Source organism: Canis lupus, chromosome 30 (assembly GCF_003254725.2).
Source record: "Canis lupus dingo isolate Sandy chromosome 30, ASM325472v2, whole genome shotgun sequence".
Lineage (NCBI taxonomy): Eukaryota > Metazoa > Chordata > Mammalia > Carnivora > Canidae > Canis > Canis lupus.
In genome coordinates this window covers 2,347,858-2,368,639 of record NC_064272.1, presented here as the reverse complement: position 1 = coordinate 2,368,639, position 20,782 = coordinate 2,347,858, and the positions used below count along the sequence as shown (strand labels likewise).

The 20,782-nt window shown below is 40.0% G+C and overlaps 1 protein-coding gene across 13 annotated transcripts in view; it reads right to left on the bottom strand.

The window, feature by feature from the left end:
* Positions 1-3,488: 3,488 nt before the first annotated feature.
* The window catches only part of FMN1 (formin 1), a 433,877-nt gene continuing 416,583 nt past the window's right edge, over positions 3,489-20,782 (bottom strand). For 4 of the 13 annotated variants that reach the window (XM_049104447.1, XM_025473306.3, XM_025473305.3 and 1 more), the window contains one exon: positions 3,497-4,309. In XM_049104447.1, the coding sequence (XP_048960404.1) occupies positions 4,133-4,309 (177 nt within the window). In that variant the 3' untranslated portion in view covers positions 3,497-4,132. Of the gene's footprint in view, positions 4,310-18,795; positions 19,339-20,414; positions 20,562-20,782 lie in introns of those variants that run through there. The other 9 variants (XM_035708843.2, XM_035708844.2, XM_025473309.3 and 6 more) reach the window with 8 other exon arrangements.

The following is a 20,782-nucleotide window of genomic DNA, read 5'->3' as shown; positions in this document are numbered from 1 at the left end:
TGGGGTTGTAGTTGGCATCACCAGGTGCCGTAGCTCTAAAGCATTTAAAGCCTCTTTGCCACCTCTCTTTTTGTTATGGCTTCCTTGGACTTGGAGGGGAAATATGACAGCACGTTCCAAGGAGACAGTGTCCTCAGAGAAGCCATACCTGCATCTAGGAGGCAACGTCTGAACAGGGTAGTGGGACTGGATACAGAAAGGCATTCTAGGTTTAAAAAAAAAAAAAAAAGTACATGGTAGGATATCAGCAAAACTGTTGAAGCGAGGAGCTCTGAAAATTCTCCATCAATCCAATGACAAATTGGCAAAAATAACCAGAACCAACTTTTTAGAACTCTGAAAATTAACTAAGGGCTTGCAGCAGTCTGGGGAGCATTTATTCTAGAAAAAGGCTGAATCTCTGTAGGAACAGCAAATACTGTGATATTGTAACTTGCCCTGTTCTCATCATCCTTCTTCAGTTCCATAGAAGACTGAAAAACCAACAGCCTGCAGTGGCAGTGAAAACCAGCAGTCTAGCAACCCTGGGGGGTGAGTGGGGTAGAATGGGATTGGAGTTCCTTCAAAGCCAAATACGAAGAGAACAGTCATTATTTGACTTGTCTGTCAGACCCTGGAGACACCACTTGCAAGGCTATCTTTATTTGACCTGATTGGAAGCTGCCCAATGTGAAAAGCCTTGTTGAAAACAATTGATTATTTTTTGTGGTTGCTTGAGGTAGAGGATAGCAGCTTGGCAGCAAAAGGCTGAACACAGGGGAATGAGATTTCCTTGGGGCTTTGAAAAGTTCCTACATAGTCCTGGATATCTAAAAGACCAATGCTTGCATAGGGCTGTGGACATGCCCGGGGCTCTCTACATGCTCAGGAAGAATCTGACAGGACTGTAAACTCTTACCTCAGGCTGATCATCACGGCACAAGGAGGAAGTGAAGGCTAAGGCCCAGTTGTCAATTGCCTGTCTGAGTATGGAAGGTGTGCCCCCAACATTTATCAGAACCCCCTGGCAAAGATTGAGAGACTTATTGGTTCCAAGTGTTACAGGAAATCACTGTTCAAATATTAGCTGACGACTAAACTAACCAAGCAGAGACTTCAGTGGCAACACACAACACAAAATACAAACCTCACTGAATTAATTCATAAAAGTCACTGCTAAACAAAGAGACAAACAACAACCAGCAACAACAGATCCCATGAAGTGGGAGAGAGACTTATTTCAAGACTTATCACATTATATTACTTCAAACTATTTTTATTTTCAGATGATATGATCTTGTATGTAGAAATCCTAAGGAATCCACTAAAGAAGTATTAGAGCTATCTTAGTCCATTCAGGCTACTATAATGAAATACCACAGTTTATGAAAAAAACTGGTAGCTTATTAAAAAAAAAAAAAAACAATCATTCCTCATAGTTTGGAGGCTGGAAGTCTGAGATCAGGTTGCCAGCATGGTCAGGTGAAGGCAGGCTTCTGGGTCCCAGACTTCTTGTATGTATCCTGACCCAGTGAAAGGGGCTAGAGATTCTCCGGAACCTCTTTTATAAGGCACCAATCCTTTTCATGAGGGTTCCATCCTCATGACTTAAGGACATCCCAAAGGGCCCTCCTCCAATACCAATCGTGTTAGAAGTTAGGATTTCAACATGAATTTTGGGGTGGACACAATCTTTCAGACCACAGCAAGAGCTTAATAAATGAGTATATTAAGATTGCAGGAGGCAAGGTCAATATGCACAAATTAATTGTATTTTATACATTAGCAATGAGAAAACCTGAAAATGAAATGAAACCAATTCCTTTGTTTAGCATCAAAAGGAGGAATAAATATAGGAACAAATTTAACAGAGTGCAAGACTTGTATATTGGAAACAATAAGACATTGTTTAAAGCAATTAAAGAAAACCAAAATAAATGGAAAGACTTCTGTGTTCATGGATTAGAATTCTTTTTTTTTTAAACAATTTTATTTATTCATGAGTGACACAGAGAAAGAGAGGCAGAGACATAGGCAGAGGGAGAAGCAGGCTCCATGCAGGGAGCCTGATGTAGGACTCGATCCCAGGACCCCAGGATCACACCCTGGGCCGAAGGGAGGCACCCAACCGCTGAGCCATCCAGGCATCCCCATGGATTAGAATTCTATTGTAGATTCAGTACAATCCTTATCAAAATCCCAACTGGCTTCTTTGCGGAAATGGATAAGCTGATCCTAAATTTTTTTTTTAAGATTTTATTTATTCATGAGAGACACAGAGAGAGGAGAGAGGAGAGGTAGAGACAACAGGCAGAGGGAGAAGCAGGCTCCATGCAGGGAGGCTGATGTGGGACTCCATCCCGGGTCTTCAGGAGCAGTCCCTGGGCGGAAGACGGAACTAAACCTCTGAGCCGCCCAGGCTGCTCGATGATCCTAAAATTTATATGAAAATGCAAGGGACCCAAAACGGCTGAAACCATCTTGAAAAAGAAGAACAAAGTTGAAGGACTGACACCTCCTGATTTCAAAACTTACACCAAAGAATTGTTCTAGGGCAAATACCCTTATAACTACCATTAGATTAAGAAATATATATTTTTTCTAACCTTTGCAGAAGCTCTCCTATGTCCCATCTCAGTTTTAATCCTTTCTCATGCCACAGTTAATAATGACACCCTCAACTTTTATAGTAATTTCTTCCTTCCATATCTTGATAGTTTCATCACCAAAGTGTGCATCCCTAACTCTATATGGTTGCAAACTGCTTAAGAGGGAACAGATAAAGGCCTGAAGTAAGGCAGCTCTAGCCCTCCTCCTATGAGCTTGATGGGGATTACCAAGTAGAGGATTACCAGAGTCCATTTCCTCCTATGGCACCAACAAATTTAGCGGGCAGAGGTTAAAATCATTGGCTATTTCAAAGTATTTTAGATAATTATTCTTATTGTCACTGTTCCCTGTTAGCATAAAAATCAAGGCTTCGATACTGATGCTCACAAAACAATTCTACTGTCTTCTATGTTTATAGCTGAAACCACTTTCTCTATCATGTGTATTTGTCATTAAACAATGTAGCAAGAGTCCATTAGAAATGAGCTTCATGACCTTTCAGAAATTCCATTCCATTCCACAAGTGTCAATACTGACATTTTGAATGTAGAAGTTTATTATTATACCACAGTGACAGCAGAGGTTATATTTGGGATGGCTTTTAAGTAGATATCTATTATTTTTTACTTCCTACATCTCTTCTCCTTAAAACTTTTTTTTTTTTTTGGACCTACCCTTCCCTCATTCCTTGTGGTGTCAATAAGGTTTCTTATCACTGTATGTTTTTATTCCCTCTGTAGGCATAGGGATGACATTTGACCATATTGGAAAATAAGAATAGTCATTCAACTTGGCCACCATGGTTGGTTTTTCAAATGGTCTTTAAACCCAAACTGAGTCTATAAGAATCTTCCTTCAGATTTGCATACAGAGGCCGGGAGAAACAAGATTTTTCCCCCTCCTCTGGGATCATAAGCCTGTAGATAAAAATCTGCTGATGGCCATCTTTCTTCCCAGGTATATGGATGAAACTGTCTGAAGAATGAGGTCTCTACACACAGAAAAACAGAGCCAAAAGATGGACCGGGTATCTTAATGAAAGAATTTTTTTACTGAATTGAAGTATGACAAAGTCAGGCCAACCTATGAATCATCTTGTATTTGCTAGAGATTGCTCTGTAACAAATTATGTCAAAGCTCAGTAGCCTAAAACAACAAATATTTATTATCTGACGTTTTCTTTATATATATTTTATTGAAGTTCGATTTGCCAACATATAGTATAACACCCAGTACTCATCCTGCCAAGTGTATCTGACTTTTTCTGGTAGGGATCTGGGAATGACTCAGCTGGGTGGTTCTCTCTCTCAGGAGTTTGCAGGCAAGGTGTCAGCGGAGGTTTCAGACCCCTAATGACTTCACAGGCTGGAGAACCTACTTCCAACATGGTTCACTCACGTGGCTGGCGGCTGGCGGTCTTAGCTCCTCACAACTGGCTTTCTCCAGAGTAAGTAAATCAAGAAAGAGCAACGAAGAAGTTGTGGTACCTTTCATGACTTAGTCTTCAAAGCCACAGACCTTTACTTTTGCTCTATCTTATTTGTCAAAAGAAGTCACTGAGTTTGCCTACATTCAAGAGAAAACTGCAGCCCAGCTGCCCAAGATCCCAATGACTCCCACCCCATGCTTGACAGACGTTATGAATTCCTATGAATGGTTGCTGGCTCAGGTTGGTTACTTCTGCAGGCAGGTCTAGTGTGATGGATCTGCTCATTGGAACCTAGGGCAAATTATAAACATTAACTTCATGAATGTTTGGGAAGTGCAACTGTTTAGCTTTCTGTGCTCTACAGTATAGGAGACAATCCAGGAGGATACTGGAATAGGTACTGAGAGAGCAAGATGCCACATTGAAGTAACTCATGGATACAAGGGTGAAAGAAAACAGTGTTCAAAGGCTTATGATGAAAAACATCAGCTCTTGTCCCAGCTCTTCTACTTGACTCCTTCAGTCTCATTTCTGAGAGTCAACCATTGAAAATGGCTGTTTCTTCTGCCATTGCATCCATCTTTCTACTTACTTAAATTTTATTTATTTATTCATGAGAGACACAGAGAGAGAGGCAGAGATACAGGCAGAGGGAGAAGCAGCCTCTCTATGGGGAGCCTGATGTGGGACTGGATCCCGGGACCCTGGGATCATGCCCTGTGCCAAAGGCAGACACTCAACCACTGAGCCACCCAGGCGTCCCCATCTTTCTATTTCTTACTTTTAATTTTATATATTGTTTGCTAACATTGTGTTATGGCAAAGAAGACAGCGAGTTCATCCTCCGTTTCACTCATTCTATGCTATAAAATTTGTGCTGCAAATTTTGCTTACATCAATCATCATACACTGTTATGATCATCAATTACTATTGACTGCTGAATTTGGGTTTGCTTTGTTCAGTTGATCTTGGAGTTAGCCATTTGATCTTTTTTCATTCATTTGATTTTCTTAAAAAATATATTCAAATATATACATGTACACCCACACACAAACACACACACACACACACACACACACACACACACTTATCCCTATTTACATGATGTCTTAAGGAATTCCCCCAAGTATTCTATTTCCTGCGTTCATATCTTTGCATGATACCCTTCTCTGTAGTGTGGCTAGGACCTGGAAATTGCTTCTCATAAGTGGAATGTGACACAGGGGACAGGATCACATGATCATAATGTGAATGTGATCACATGAAAGCGTAGCTCCCACCTTGCCAGGGTCTGTTTTTCTCTCTCCATTGCTGGCTTTGAAGAAGCAAGCTGCCAGGAATCTATAGCTGCGAGGAAATGATTTTTGGAAACAACTTGAAGGAGCTGAGAATTGGATCTTTTTTCACTCTAGCCTCTGGTGAGAACCCAGTCCTGGGTGACACATTGATTATTGCCTTGTGGGATCATGAGTAGAGGACCCAGCTAAGCTGTGCCTGGACGCCTGACTGTGAGATAATAAATGTGTGTTGTTTTAAGCCACTAAGTTTGTGGTAGTCTGTTTTACAACATATATCTTCCCAGGAATTTTAAATTTAGGCAGTCAGGTTTGTTGTTTTTTCTAAAGAGTTTCTGTCATTCCTTCTGGTGTTTTTTTTAAATAATGTTCTGGGTGGCTGGCTCAGTTGGTGGAGCATGTGGCTCTCGATCTCGAGGTCATGAGTTTGAGCCCCACGTTGTATGCAGAGCCTATTTAAAAAAATAAAATAATATCCTGTTCTTGTTTCATGGATCCTTTTTTAAAAGATTTTATTTATTTATTCATGAGAGACACAGAGAGAGAGAGAGAGAGAGAGAGAGGCAGAGACATAGGCAGAGGGAGAAGCAGGCTCCATGCTGGGAGCCTGACGTGGGACTCGATCCCCAGTGTCCAGGATCACGCCCCAGGCTGAAGGCCACGCTAAACCGCTGGGCCACCGGGGCTGCCCCCCCCCCCCGTTTTTTTTTTGTCAGTCCTCCCCACCCCCATTCTCTATATTGTCTCTCGCTCTCGTAGGTATGGATGTGTGTATTAACGTCTGGCTTTCCTAAGATGTTGGTGATTCTTAGTGGTATATTTCATTTGAGCTCTAATAAGCCAATTGAGAAGATCTGTGTTTGGGAAAGTTATTAAGCTGGAATCCTTCACTGCAAGCTAATCTGGTGGTGAGGCAACCTTTTAATTGGGGGAATTCCCAAATGTCAATATTTGATGATCTTTTCTCTGGAGCGATTAAGTTTCCCAAGAGAAGAATCCACTATACATTTTTTGGGGGAAGCTGCTAGCCTTCTATGAGGGTGAAAAAAAAAAAAGGCTGGGTGAGCTCTTTGTTCAGTATGAAGACTTTTATTTATTAGCTCCATGTCTCATCTCTGTCTTTAGACTGGTTGTCCTGAAATTCAAAGATTTCTGGGTTTAATTAACTAATTCCTTCCTTCCTTCCTTCCTTCCTTCCTTCCTTCCTTCCTCCCTCCCTCCCTCCCTCCCTCCCTCCCTTCCTTCCTTCCTTCCTTCCTTCCTTCCTTCCTTCCTTCCTTTCTTTCTTCTTTCTCTCTAGAAATACTTTTCTTTTTAATCAGCTATTGATGGTGTGATAAACTAAATTTAAGTGGCACCTAATTTAAATTTTAAAATAGTTCATCGAAGGATAATCTACAACACAATATGTTAAGTCTAGTTTTCAAAACTTTGGGTTTAATTTTTCAAAAGAATTAATGTTTTTCAGTGGTCAAGTTAGGTTAGATAAGGTTATAGTTCCCTGGTGTAATTTGGTGTTCTAGTTGTCTATTGCATGAGAAACCATTCCAAAACTAAGTAGCTTAATCTTTTTTAAGATTTTATTTATTTATTCATGAGAGGGAGAGAGAGAGAGAGAGAGAGAGAGAGAGAGAGAGAGGCAGAGACACAGGCAGAGGGAGAAGCAGGCTCCATGCAGGGAGCCCGATGGGGGACTCGATCCCCGGTGTCCAGGATCACCCCCTGGGATGAAGGCGGCGCTAAACCACTGAGCCACCTGGGCTGCCCAAGTAGCTTAATTTACTATTATTATTATTATCTATCATGGTTCTGTGAGCTGACTGAACTCAGCTGAGTGGTTCTTACTTGGGTAGAGGTTTCTCATGCTGGCGCAGTCAGATAGCACCTGGAGCTGGGATCACTGGAAGCTCAACAGGGAGAAATGCCCCAAATGACTGACTCACGAGGCTGGTAATTGATGCCACAGCTGGAAGCTGAGCTTCAGTCTCTTCACGTGTCTTAAGCTTCTGAGTATGGTGGTTGGGTTTCAAAAGCAAGTGTTCCAAGAAAAAGAAGGTAAATTCTCCCAATTTCTTTGGGCTGGCCCTGGAAACCTACACAGTGTCACTTCCACCGTATTCAATTGGTCAAAGCAGTCTAGACCTGCCCAGACCAAGAAGGAGATATCCCCACCTCTTGAGAGAAATGTCAGATAATATGTGGCCATCTTTAAGCCACCACAAAGGACCTCACAGGCTGGGAGAAAGGATAGGAGTGTTCAGCTGTTCTGTGTACAAACTTGGACTCAGTCTCCTTCAGATCAGCTCTGCGGCTCCCCGTGACACCCATCTTTTCCCACACCTTACCTCTGAGCCTTAGGATTTTGAAGTCAGTTTGAAGTTACTAGCACACAGTCAAATTCACTGTCCCCTGTCTGCCTTCCATGTCCTAAAAAATTTACAGAAACCACTCAATTTCTATTGTCTCTTTTTCTTATTCTTTGTCCTCGTACGTTCATACCTTTTAAATTCTTTGCCTTTTAGTGGAGTTCTACAAGAAGGAAACAATAAATTCATGTGGTGTGTTTATCAGAGCCCAACACAAATTTATACCCATTGTTACTTGATAACAAGTTGATTTTTTAGATTGCTTTAAAATGGAAAAATGTACCCTTTTGCAGACATTGTTTTATTTGATCCTCATTAATTTTGAGAGAAAGGCAGGACATATTTAAATGATTCCCATTTTGGAGGAATGAAATCAGAAGCAAAATGATTTACACGATATTGCATGAGTAGTTTTCTTTTAAATCCTGTAGAGAAATGTGGAATTAAGTCTAAAGGTAACAAGGACAAGCCAAAGAAAACAAAACTTGCCCTACTTTTTGAGGTAGAGAATGCAGTGCATAGAGTTCAGAAAAACTAGCATTGGAGCAGCCAATTCAGAATCTGGGCTTTAAAAATACATACATACATACATACATAAAAAATAAATAAATAAATAGATAAATAAATAAATAAATAAATAAATAAATAAAGCGAGCAGTTGTGGTCAGGTGGGTCAGGAACCTGTTTAGTAACAAATGAGGAACACTGATGATCTAGCTCAGCTTCCTACTTAAGGCCACACTGCTCCTTCTGTTCACTTGATCCACATGCTAGGACGTGAGAATTTTTTCCCACATCCCTTTGCAGAAGCCCATTTTGGCTGTTCTATGGTAGTGACTCTGTTTCAAAGAGGAAGAACCTATAATGTCTGCCAGGCATTCTACAAAGGAAATATAAGTCATCAGATAGTAGGATCTGGATCTGTGCCAGGATAACTCGACTCTTCTTGTAGAAGGTGCCATGGGATGGAAGAAGTGGGTCCCCTCAGTTTTATGTCTTGTCTGAAATATGATAACCATGCTAATAAATTTAGTGCCACACTCTTTACAGTGTGCTCATCCGACCCCTAGAATAAGGCAATAAACCGTAATAAGGTCCACGATGCTTTCAATTATTAGACATTCATTTCTGCTCTACATTTTTCCTTTTCTGCCAAAGTTTGGCTTTATTGATGTGCTTTCTGGAGGCATGGGAGAGGGCAGGGGTAGAAAGAAAGGTCTACTTTTCAGAAATCTGAGAAAAGTTATATGTCTATCAAAGTAAAACCTCGGCTCCCTAATGGGGGAAGACATAACATTTTTGTCATTGTATCCACAATAAATACATAGACCTGTCATAATGAACAAAGCCTGTTTGGAGGCACTCCTGGGTCCTTTCAGAGTTGTAGGCTAGTTTATGTTCTCAACAACATAATTAAGAGAAGCATTAAGTCTTTCTTTTAGTGGGTAGTAGTTAGGATATGCATAGCCCCACCTCTCAGGTGGTTTTGACAGCCAGAAGGCATCCAGAAAAGTTTATGGGATATGCCAGTGAGCCCCAGAGAGAGGGGCTGTGTTTGTAAAGGAAAAACAAGAAAAAGAATAGACGGTGTAAAAGAAGATAATGGTATTTAGTTTTCTTTTCCTGATACTTAACACTGAAAATGCACCTTTCCAGGTGTTCATAGCATGGCTGGAAGGGTTAGAAGGTTCTTCCTTGTTAGTCTCTCCCCTCTATATTTTACAAAACATTTCAATTCTTCACTTTCTTTTCAGACACGCTGTCAGAACTGGAATCTAGACTTATAGCAAAATTTCACTTCTGAGGCTCACCCAGGATTCAAAGCAAACTGGGCATTACTCGCAAAACATAATTAAGGCCAGTAATTCCACTCCTGGGTATTTACCCAAAGAAAACAAAAACACTAATTCAAAAAGATCCATGCACCCCTATGTTTATTGCGGCCTTATTTACAAATATAGTCAAAATATGAAAGCCACCCAAGGGTCCATCGATATGGTCAATGGATAAAGATGTGGTTATAATTACAATGGAATATCTCTCAGCCATAAAAAAAAAAAAAGAATAAAGTCTTGCTACTTGCAACAATATGGATGGGCCTACAGGATATTACGCTGAGTGAAATGAGAAACACAATATCATATGATTTCACTTACACGTGGAATCTAAAAAACAGAACAATGAAGAAACAAACAAAAAACAGAAACGGACTCATAAATACAGAAAACTGGTGGTTGCTGGAGGAGGGGATGAGGATAGGAGAGAAATAGGTGAAGGGGATTAAGAGGCACAGACTTCTAGTTATAAAATAAATAGGTCATGGAGATGAAAAGAACGTTGAGGGAATATAGTCAATAATATTGTAATCATGCTGCATGGTGACACATGGTGACTACGTTCATCGTGGTGAGTACTGTATAATGTTCAGAATTGCTGAGTCACTGTGTTGTACACCTGAGACTGATATAACATTTATGTCAACTAATGTGTCAGAAAAAATGGAATTGAAGAGCCATTGATGTTGATGAGATGCTACATCAAAAAATCTTAATTCCAATTCCCTCCAGAAACTGAAGACCCTCAAATATCCTTTACTCTGAGATGCTGTTATGTACAAAAATTAAAATTTCCCCACTCATTCTTACCTCTCACCAAAGATTCTTTGTATTTTGAATGAGAGTCTTTCATCAGCAACAAAATGGCATTCTTAGTGAAATACAAAGTAAGATTATGGAAGAGAATCATGTCTCTTGGAGAAGATTATCAAGCTAGGATCATGCTAAATCTCTTGGAGATTTTCTAACACTTGGTTGGCAGAGACCCTTTCTCCTGAAAGATGGGGTAGGTGAGAATGGGTGAGAAGAGAAGGCTTAGGTGATAAGACAGAAAAGTTTCGTTTGTTTTGCAAGTTTTCAGAAGGCTCTTAACGCAGGGAGGAATCTAGAGTCGGTAAAAGAAAATTGTGGTGGAACAGAAATACACGAGTGGGGCTGAGCAATGTCAAGTAATTTCTGGGGATCCCTCATTGTCCGTCATTTTGGAACCTTCCCCGTTTTATTGGAAAGCGAGTGAACCACATCAGTAATTGAAGAATGCCACCGGGAGCTGTATGTGACGTCCCTCAACACAATTCATGCTGCCGTTTTCTGCATTCCTCTCTAGACCTTTGGGGGTGAGAACCTGCTAAGGAAAGAGAGAGGTGTGTGGAGACACCGAGTTACTGGAAGGTGTTTTTAAATGTGGAGCTTCCTTCTTTGTTCCCCTCTGAAACGCTCTGAAAACCAAAACAAGCCACACCAAAACCATATCCTGTGCTTGTGCTACTTGCTCCCGAGAACCAATGAAATCGGAGCTACACACTGACCAAAGACCTCCTGGTTTGGGCCTGTAATGGTGTATTCATGGCCCGTCAATTGCTGTACTTCCCTCATCTGGGCTACGAGGGAGATCTTATCCACATAATGTAGAACTGGCTCATGTACAGAATTTGTACAGACACTAAGTAAATTGCTAGACAAAGAGCACAATTGGGCCTTCTTTCAAAGCCATTATTATGAAAAATTTGTAGTAAGACAAGTCTACGCTTTTATAACCAAAATGGAGGAAAAGCAGCACAGAAGTTTTCGACTAACTGTCCTGTGACTCAGCTCCAAACTGTGATTTGGGCCAAACAGATTCAAATAGTCACATATGGATGAGCATCCTCGATTATGAAGCTGGGTTCGCAAATCAGAAAGTTCTGGCTTTGGAGGTGGGGGTAGAGAAGAGTGGTGACAACCTGGCTACGGCTTTGAGCTCTCCAAGGCCTCACACAGGACCAGAGGCCTGGGGTAGAGCTCCTGAGTACATGTTTATATGATCCTGTGGAGCTTGTTTTATTTCAAAAGTATGGGGAAGTCTGATGGATTCACCTACCATGTATGGTTCGCTGGGAGCTAAAAAAGCCTTATTCTCTGGACCCCAAAATTGAGAGAGTGGATGAATCCAGTGATTGCAATGTAGGTAACGTGATCTGCCTTTTGCAGCAAGCCAGAAGCCAGATGTCCCCTCCCCTTTGATCTGAATAACACTTTAGGCTGCAGACAATAAGATTGGTTTTAAATTTATTGTCTCTTTGATTTCTGCATCCTAATGCTTTTTAAATTCTTTACACAAGACAGGGCTATATATAGGCAACCGGGGAAGCTCAATGGAGGCCAAAAAAATGCCAGTAGCTTTTTGAGAAGTGCTGGGCAGAGGCTCGTGTACGTTTTTCTCCAGGAAACAAAGACAATTCAGGGGCAACAGCTTTTCCACTTCTAGTTGTTTTGCTCCAAAATGAGGTTTTCCATCCCTGGGCCTGGCCGGATTTACACGTGCACATTGAGGAAAGCGTCAAAGCAGAAAAACCCGGTTAAACGCAGGAACCGACATCAGAGTCTTCCTTGTCCACACCCTGTCTGGTCTGGCCTTCGCCCGGTCCGCCTTCTTCCCGCCCTTGACCACGGTCCTGTTACCGGTGGAGGCGCAACGTCCGAGGCCGACCTCACCCGCGGGAAGAGCGAAAGGGCCCTGGGCTGTGTCCTGCGGTTGGCGCGGAGGGAACCGGGGCTCGAATCCTGCGCAGCCGCCCCGGGACGTCGGCCGGCCTGGCAGGGAAGGGGTTCAAGTCCCCGGGTGTCTTCACTGTGCGCCCGTGACCTCGGGGGCCCTGGCCCCTTCCCGCCTCCCTCTGGATCAGGAGAACCCGGCCGGGTCACTCGGGGGGGCGGGGGGGGCAGGGTCTTCGGAGGCAGCATCTGGCCGAGCCGGTCCCCTCCGGGGGCGGGGGGCGGGGGGCGCAGCCCTGTGGGCACTTCCCGCGGAGGCGGCGGGGCCGACGGCGAAGGCTCCCTGCGGGGAGCCTGATGTGGGACTCGATCCCAGGGACCCTGGGATCACACCCTGAGCCAAAGGCAGCCACTCAAACACTGAGCCACCCAGGGGCCCTAAAGATCTCTTTTCTTTACCATGCTTTAACATACATATACAAAAAAAAAAAAAAAAAAATACACAGTTAAGGTGATTGAATTATTGGAAAACTAAGACTGTTACATGGCCAGCACCTTGGAGGCCTTTCGTATGCCCTCCCTGGGGTGGCCTCATGGGCGTGCTTAGGATCCCATGCTTAGGAGGGCTCCACATTTGTTTTAATGTTGTTCTGTCACTGTTTTGAAGTTCTTGACAACCTGTGAAGAGGAGACCCTATATTTTAGTTTTGTACTGGGCCTATCAATTATGCAGTCGTGCCCTCCAACTTATTTTTTGATGGTCCCTTCTCTTTATTGTTTCATCACCTCAGTTTGCATATATAAACGTGATGGTTTATTTCACTCGTTTTGGAACTTTATATAAGTGGAAGCACACAGCATATTATTCTATGTGCAAGGTTTTTTCAGTCTTGTTTGTGACTTATCCACACAGTTATTTGTAGCTCTCATTCAGTCTCACTGCTACATAATATTCTAATGTGCAAATATGTGTCACGATTTACCTGTTCCACTCTTGAAGAAAATGTGAGTTGTTTCCCATCTTGATGGCTACGAATAAGGGTGCCACAGACACTGCTGGGTGTGCATCTTTGTGCAAAGGCGCATGCATTTCTACACTTGATCTTAGCCCAAAGGCCAGGACGCGATAAAAAGTGGAGGCACTTCTGTGGAGCATTTGCTTACCTAAGAGTGAAATTGCTAGGTCCTAAAGTGTGTGTTCGCTCAGCTGTAGCAGGTAACGAGAAACTTTTTCTAAAGTAGCTGTCTCAATTTACGTTATCTCCAACTGCATAAGAGAGTTTCCTTGCTTTGCATGCTGACCAACACTGGGTAGTGGCCGTCTTTTTAATTTTAGCCGTTCTGGTGGGTATATTAAATCACCGTGATATCTCATAATTTTAATTTGGACTCCCCTGACCCAGTAATGAGACTGAGCAACTTTTTAAAATGTACTGGCCACCTGAGTATCCTCTTCTGTCCTCTTCTGTCTGGTTTCTTGTTGATTTTTAAATTGTACTATTTGGGGTCTTTTCATATGAATTTATAGGGATTTTTTAATTTTTTAAGAAAATATTTTTATTTATTTGAAAGAGTTAGAGCGACAGCGAGAGAGGCGGGGGGGGGGGCATGAGCTGGGGAGGGGGCGAGGGGCAGAGGGAGCGGGAGAAGCAGACTCCCCACGAAGGAGGGAGCCCAACGCAGGGCTCCATCCCAGGACCTGCAGACCATGACTCGAGCTGCAGACAGACGCCCAGCCGACTGAGCCACCCAGGTGCCCCTGTAGGAGTTCTTTATATACACGAACAAGAATCCTTTGTCAAAAACACATATTGCATATATCTTTTATCAGACTGTGCCTTAAAGATATTTTTGTTTGATGAAGAGAAGCTCTTAGTTTTAATGTAGTAAAATCTATCAATCATTAGTTTGGTGATTCTTTGTGTATTGTTTAAAAATCTTCCCCTTTTCCAAATCACAAAGATAGTCTTATAAAAGCCTGATTCCTTAGCTTTTCATATTTAGATCTGCAAAGCACCTGGACTCATACTGGTGTATAATATCAGCAAAGAGGCGGAGTTTTATTTTTCCTGTATAAACATCCCATTATGTAAGCACCTCTTCTTGCAAACGTCCTTTCCTTACTTCTCTGGGGTGCCGCAGAGTTGTGTCCTAGATCACGTGTTCGTATAAGAGTCAGTGCTGGGGGCTCTCTTGTCTATTCATTTGTCTGCCTATCCTTGCACTAAACCACACTGCTATCATGTTGATAGTTTCAAAAAATGCTTTTGATATCCTGTAGAACACTTAAAAATTTTTTTTTACCTTATTCCCCTTTTCAAAAGTGTGTTGGCTCTTCTTAACTCTTGGCCTTTACATTCAAATACTAGAATCAGCTTGTCAGGTTTCACAGTGAGATCTGTTGGGATTTTAGATGGGATTGCACTGAATCTATTTATCAGTGAGGAGTGAATTAACACCCTGAAATACTCAGTGCATAAATATGCTTATGTATTTCTCTATTTGAGGTCTTTACCCATAATAGTGATTTATAATCTCTTGTGTGGATGTTGTGCACATATTTTGCTATATTTGTTCTTTGGTACTTGGTATTTTGCAAAATTTTAAAAAGTGTGTGTGTGTGTGTGTGTGTATCAACAAGTTTTATATAAAATATGCCTTGTGTTGTGTCCAACAGCTCTTTTATATATTTATCAATTCTAATAATTTGCCTACAGGTTATTTTAGATCACATATGTATAGAATGGTATCTGTAAATAGTAAGTTTTATATATTCCTTTCTAATTCCTACAGTTTTTACATTTTTATGAAAGATTTATCTATTTATTTGAGAAAGAGAGAAAGCAGAGTGGGGGAAGAGGCAGGGGGGAGAGGAAAAGGGAAAATTAAGCAGACTTGGGACTGAGTGTGGAGCGGGGTAGGGATAGGGAGGTGAGATCGAGGTGGAGGGTGGTGCTCGATCTCACCACCTGGAGACCATGACCTGAGCTGAAACCAAGAGTCAGAAGCTTAACTAACTGTGCCATCCAGGCGCCTCAGCAATTTTTACATTTTTATGTAAAAAAATAAATTTCTTACATGAATGCACTGCTTAGCGCTTTTATCCAGTATAAACCTGATTGGTGATGGTAGTAGCATTTTTATCTTGTTCTCAATTTCAGAGGAAAAGCATTTTACTGTTTTATCATTATGTATAGTGCTTGCTTAGGTGTACACACACACACACACACACACACACACACACATCTTTATCAGATTTAGGAAGTTCTATTGTATTCTAGTTAAAAGTGTTATCTTTTTTCCATTATTAATATATGCATTTCATATTTAATATGTGCATTTCAGCAAATGAGATGATCATTTTTCTCTATTCTGCTACTGTGATTGATTAAATTGCTTGATTATCCAATATTAAATAGTCAAAACATTCTTGGAATAACAAACCTAATTTCGTCATGGTATATTATCCTTTGTACATTAGTTGAATTCAGGTTGCTAATATTTTGTTTAGGGCTTTTAGATCTAGGGTTCTGACTGAGTTAACCTATACTTTTCCATTATTATATGTCTTCATTAGATCAAATTCATTTGGTCATCTACCTTTTTATTCCCTGTTAGAGCATGTAATATCAGTGTTTTCTCCTTAAATTATTGATCAATTTTGCTGCTGAAGGCAGTGGTTTAGAGTTTCAATTATGTCCAATTTCTTTAATATTTTAATAATATTCAGATATTCTGTTTCTTGTTTGTTAGTTTTGGCTACTTGGATATTTTTTCATTTTTTTAAAAAAAGATTGTATTTATTTATTCATGAGAGACACACAGAGAGAGAGGCAGGCACAGGCAGAGGGAGAAGCAGGCTCCATGCAGGGAGCCCAGTGCAGGACTCAATCCCAGAACCCCAGGATCACGCCCTGAGCCGAAGGCTCAACTGCTGAGCCACCCAGGTGCCCCTGAGTTTTTTCATTTTATCAAGGTTTTATTTTTTTTTCAAGGTTTTAAAATATATCAGTAGATAGTTTTTAAATAATAAATAATATTATCTTTTTACCTTCTCCAGCCTCTGTAGTGAGGTTCCTTCTCTTGTTTTTTATATTAATTATTTGTCTCTCTCTCTCTGTCTCTGATTTGAGTCAGCCTTGTCAAAGTTTTAAGAAGTTTGTTAGACTTTTTAAATAATCATCTTCCGGCTTTGCTAATCCAATTTTAATTTTTCTCTCCCTTTTATGTTCTTTTGGTTTTATTCATCATTATTTTTCTAATTTCTTGAGATGGATATTAACTCATTAGGACTTACTCATCTTTCCCGTTTATGAATTTAAGTTTATAGCTTTCCTTTTAAACACTGATTTTGCTACATTCCACAAGTTTCTTCATGAATATTATCATTCAGCTCAAAATATTTTCTAAATTTTATTGTGATTTCTTTTTACCCACTAGATATTTTAGAAGTGAATTTCTTAATTTCCATAAACATATACATTTTCCAGATTAAAAAAGTTTCTTTTTTTTTTTAGTTTAATTGCATTATTTTCACAGAGCATATTCAATGGATTCAATTCCTTTAAATTTGTTGAGACTTGCTTTATGGCCCAACACATGATAAAGTTTTGAAAATGCTTTGTACCTGTTTAAAGAGTTGTTGGGTGCTGTGTTCTAATATACATCAATTAGGTCTATTTCTTTTTAAAAAAGTATGTTATTTATTTATTCATGAGAGACACAGAGACACAGGCAGAGGGAGAAGCAGGCTCCCTGCAGGGAGCCCGATGTGGGACTCGATTCTGGGACTCCAGGATCACGACCTGAGCCAAAGGCAGATGTTCAACCGCTGAGCCACCCAGGTCTCCCCAATTAGGTCTATTTCTTAATCATGCCATTCAAATCTCTGTTTTCTTCTGTGTGTTCTATCAGTTATTCCCACAATGTTTGTGAATCTATTTCTCTGTATGGTACCCTTTTTCCTTGAAATATTCTGAGGCTATATCATGAGGGGAATAAGCTTTCAAATTGTTTTATTATTATTATTATTTTTTTTTTGTAGGTTATGCCTTTTCTCTTTGGGGAGTGTCCCTGTGAATCCACAGTAATGCTTTTTGCCTTAAAGTGTCTTTTAAATGATGTTAACATACTCATACCGATCTTAGGGCATGGCTTCTAGTAACAAATTCCCTTTTGTGTGTTGTTTGAATACTGAACAACCCGTGTCCTATCTCTGGGGATTCTTTGTTTCATTTGAGCAATCAGCTGTCAATTTGCTATTTTAGATGATGAAACTGTATACTTTTCCATCCTTTCCCTTTCATCCACTTTGGATCCTTATATTTTTTTTGTCAGTAGCTAAAAGACTGTTTTTCCCCCCTCAAATTCTCAGAATTTGCCTTTTATTTGGGGTTCATTTACTTGCTATGTAATGGCTGAATTACTCAGGTGAGTTTAAATTTACCATTATACTATAATGACCCTTTAATTTTAATATCTTTTTTCTCTGGATGGTTTTATTTTTGCCTTTCTTAAGTTTAGTTATGGTGTGTCTAGGAGGGAATTGCTTTTCATTTACACTGTAGCAGTTTCTTACTATTTCTTGAATCTGTTGATTCATGTCTGTCTTTAGTTTTGGAAAACTGTCATTAACTGTGCTATTGTTTTATGACCTTTGATCTCACCAGGTCATTGACTTTTCTTCCCTTCTCTTCAGTGTTTCATGTGTCTGAATTTCATTTTGGATATTTTCTTCTGATGTGTCTCTCAGTTTTCCAATTCTCTGTTAAATTATTTCTAATGTGCTGTGACACGCATCCATCCATTGCATTATTAATTGGGATTATTGTATACTTCATTTCTAGAATTTTTCTTTCTCTCAAATCTACTCTGTAATTTTTTGTGATTTTCATTTCTTTGCCGAAATTTCCAATTTTTAATTTTTACTCCTTGAACATAGTAAGCCCATAGTTCTAATATTTGGAGCCTATTTGCTTTTATTGAGCATTGCCACTACTGATTCTCATTCATGACTGTTGGCTTTTCATATGCTTGTTTGTCTTTGATTGTGTGACATTTTACTGGAAAAACTGGTTTGTTTGTTTCTACAGATCTAGAATATTATATTCCCCCAGAAATAATGTGTGTATGTTTCCAGAAATTTTTTCTGTTGTTTCTAAGAGCCCTAGCAAGGTGATACCACCTTATCTTGGCTCTACTTACATTTCAAGCTGGATAATTCTTTATTGTGGGGATGTCCTATGCCTTACAGGATGTTTAATAGTCTCTCAGACTCTTCCTACTAGATATCAAGAGTACCTCTTCCCAGTTCTGATAATTAAAAAATGTCTTCAGATATTGTCAAATGCCTGTTGGTACTTGAGAACCCGTCTTAACCTCTTATTCAGTAATTTTTACTTTGCAAGGATTTTTCCAGTCTTTCAAAGGAATTAAAAAAATGATGTTAAAAAAATGATCTTGTTTTTCTAGTTGTCTACAGTAAAAACTAGATCCAAAATCTGACAGAGAGACATATATGTATACACATTCCTGCTGTTTGTGACAGCAGGAGAACATCCTGTCATATCCTATGACTTATCTGCAACTATGGATGTAGGGATTCTATCTAAACTGCCTGCCTCTCACATGGGCCATTCTGCCACTTGGTAGAGGCTTTCTCTTTTCCTTTGCCATGCCAGGGTTATTTTTGCTATTAAGACATTCTTCAAGACAAATGTCTAGTGAACAATCTTCAACTTTAAACTTCAGTGGCCCAAGCTCAAATATTAATATGTACCGACTGCAAGTGCTCTTCCATTTTTTATTCATGGTGTGTTTCCTGCTTGGTATATTGTATGAGATTAGGGGCGATTTCTAGAATAGCTACTCACAGAGAAATCAGGGGTCCTAAAAATCATCTAGTCCAAACAGTTGTGGAAATTGAAGTGTAGTAGTTTGTATAAATAATACATTGTCATGGAATAACTGGAACTGAAAAGAAAAAAGCCACCTCTAAATGAATAAGAGCCAGAGTGAACCAACTCACATGCAAACCAGGTAATAAAGTGACAAGGCTTGGATTGAGGATATTGACAACACTTTCCCATTGTGACCAAGAGGGGATGATCCCAAGCAATACTGACTGTTCCTATATGAGAGAAAGAAATGACATTTATTGTTTTATGTTAGGAATTTCTGCATTATTTCTTTTTTACCCTTGACAACCTTATGGAATCTACTTAAGATCTTTTTTTAATCTCCATTTTTAATGAGGAATCAGTGGCTTAGTGTGCTGTAATTTGCTTCAAATCACCAGGATAATAAGTGGCCAAACTGGGATATTAGATTGGCTCTACCCTCTAAGTCTGTAACTTTTTTTTCTTATATTTTGCTATAACCTCTAAGTCTGTAACTTTTTTTCTTATATTTTGCTATTCCTACAGTTCTCTTAGGGTCATGACTTTTCTTTTTAGGGCATGTATTTAAAATGTATATTTCAGAAGCCCATATTTCTCTAAGTTACCATTGAGTCTTAGGTGGGAATCCAGTGAGAAGAAGGACTCATATCAGAAAGGTACTCTTTGGAGAGCTGTGAGGTGGCCACCAGGAGACCCTGGTGGGTCTTACCTGTCACACAAAACCAGAAGTAGAGGCTAAAGAATATAAGTGCCTAATTTTTTAGATTTGCACCCTTTCTCTTCTTCTTAGCTCCACTTTTTTCTTCTGTGGAATAAATCCCCCTAAGTGCAATAGTTTCTCAAAGATGGCCAAACCATTCTGGTATTAGGATCTAGGAAGGAAATCTTGGAAGATAAGGCAAGGTATTGGACAATTTGGTAACTCTTGATGTTTTCTAGAACTTGGAGGATGAGGGAGGGTATGTTCTTTCTTGAAGGAATTTTCTACTTCTAGTTCTGGCCAGCATGAGAACACTGAGAACTATCTAATCATTTGTGATTCCTTCACTAGCAATAAAATACTCTTCCAACAGGAGGATTTAATTTCAGCAGCAAATAACTTCAAAATGACTCTAAATGAGGTCCAAATGGGTCTCAATTTGGCCTCAAATCAAGCAATGGACATGCCACAATATTGGTAGAAGGCTCTGGGAAGTTCTAGCACTACACGAATGTTTAAACATTCTTTTTGTTGATAAGATATTGTTTTACCTTGTCAGATATATTTCCAGATTGATTATGAGGTTAGTTCAGGATAATTACTCACAGGTAGATTAGGTGGCTGCTTCTTTTCCTCTCACTGCATTCCTCATTTGGTTCTCACCAATTCCTACTCATTTTTGCATGGTGTTATACTCTACTTCATCTCATCCACAGAAAGAAGAAAATTCTGGAAGTTGCATATTAGCTGTTCCTTAAATGATACACACACACACAGCCCCATTCTGTTAGTTTCTTTGGCTTTTACAAAGTGTTGGTAGCTTCAATACTCTTGTGCTAGATATTTGATAAAAACTACACTAAGATTTGGAAAGGTAGTATTTTGTGAAAAAGAAGGATCTTGTTAGAAGGACAATGTTTTTGACATCTCAAAAGTAAGATTGTAAGACCACCAATGTGTTGAGGTCTATCTAT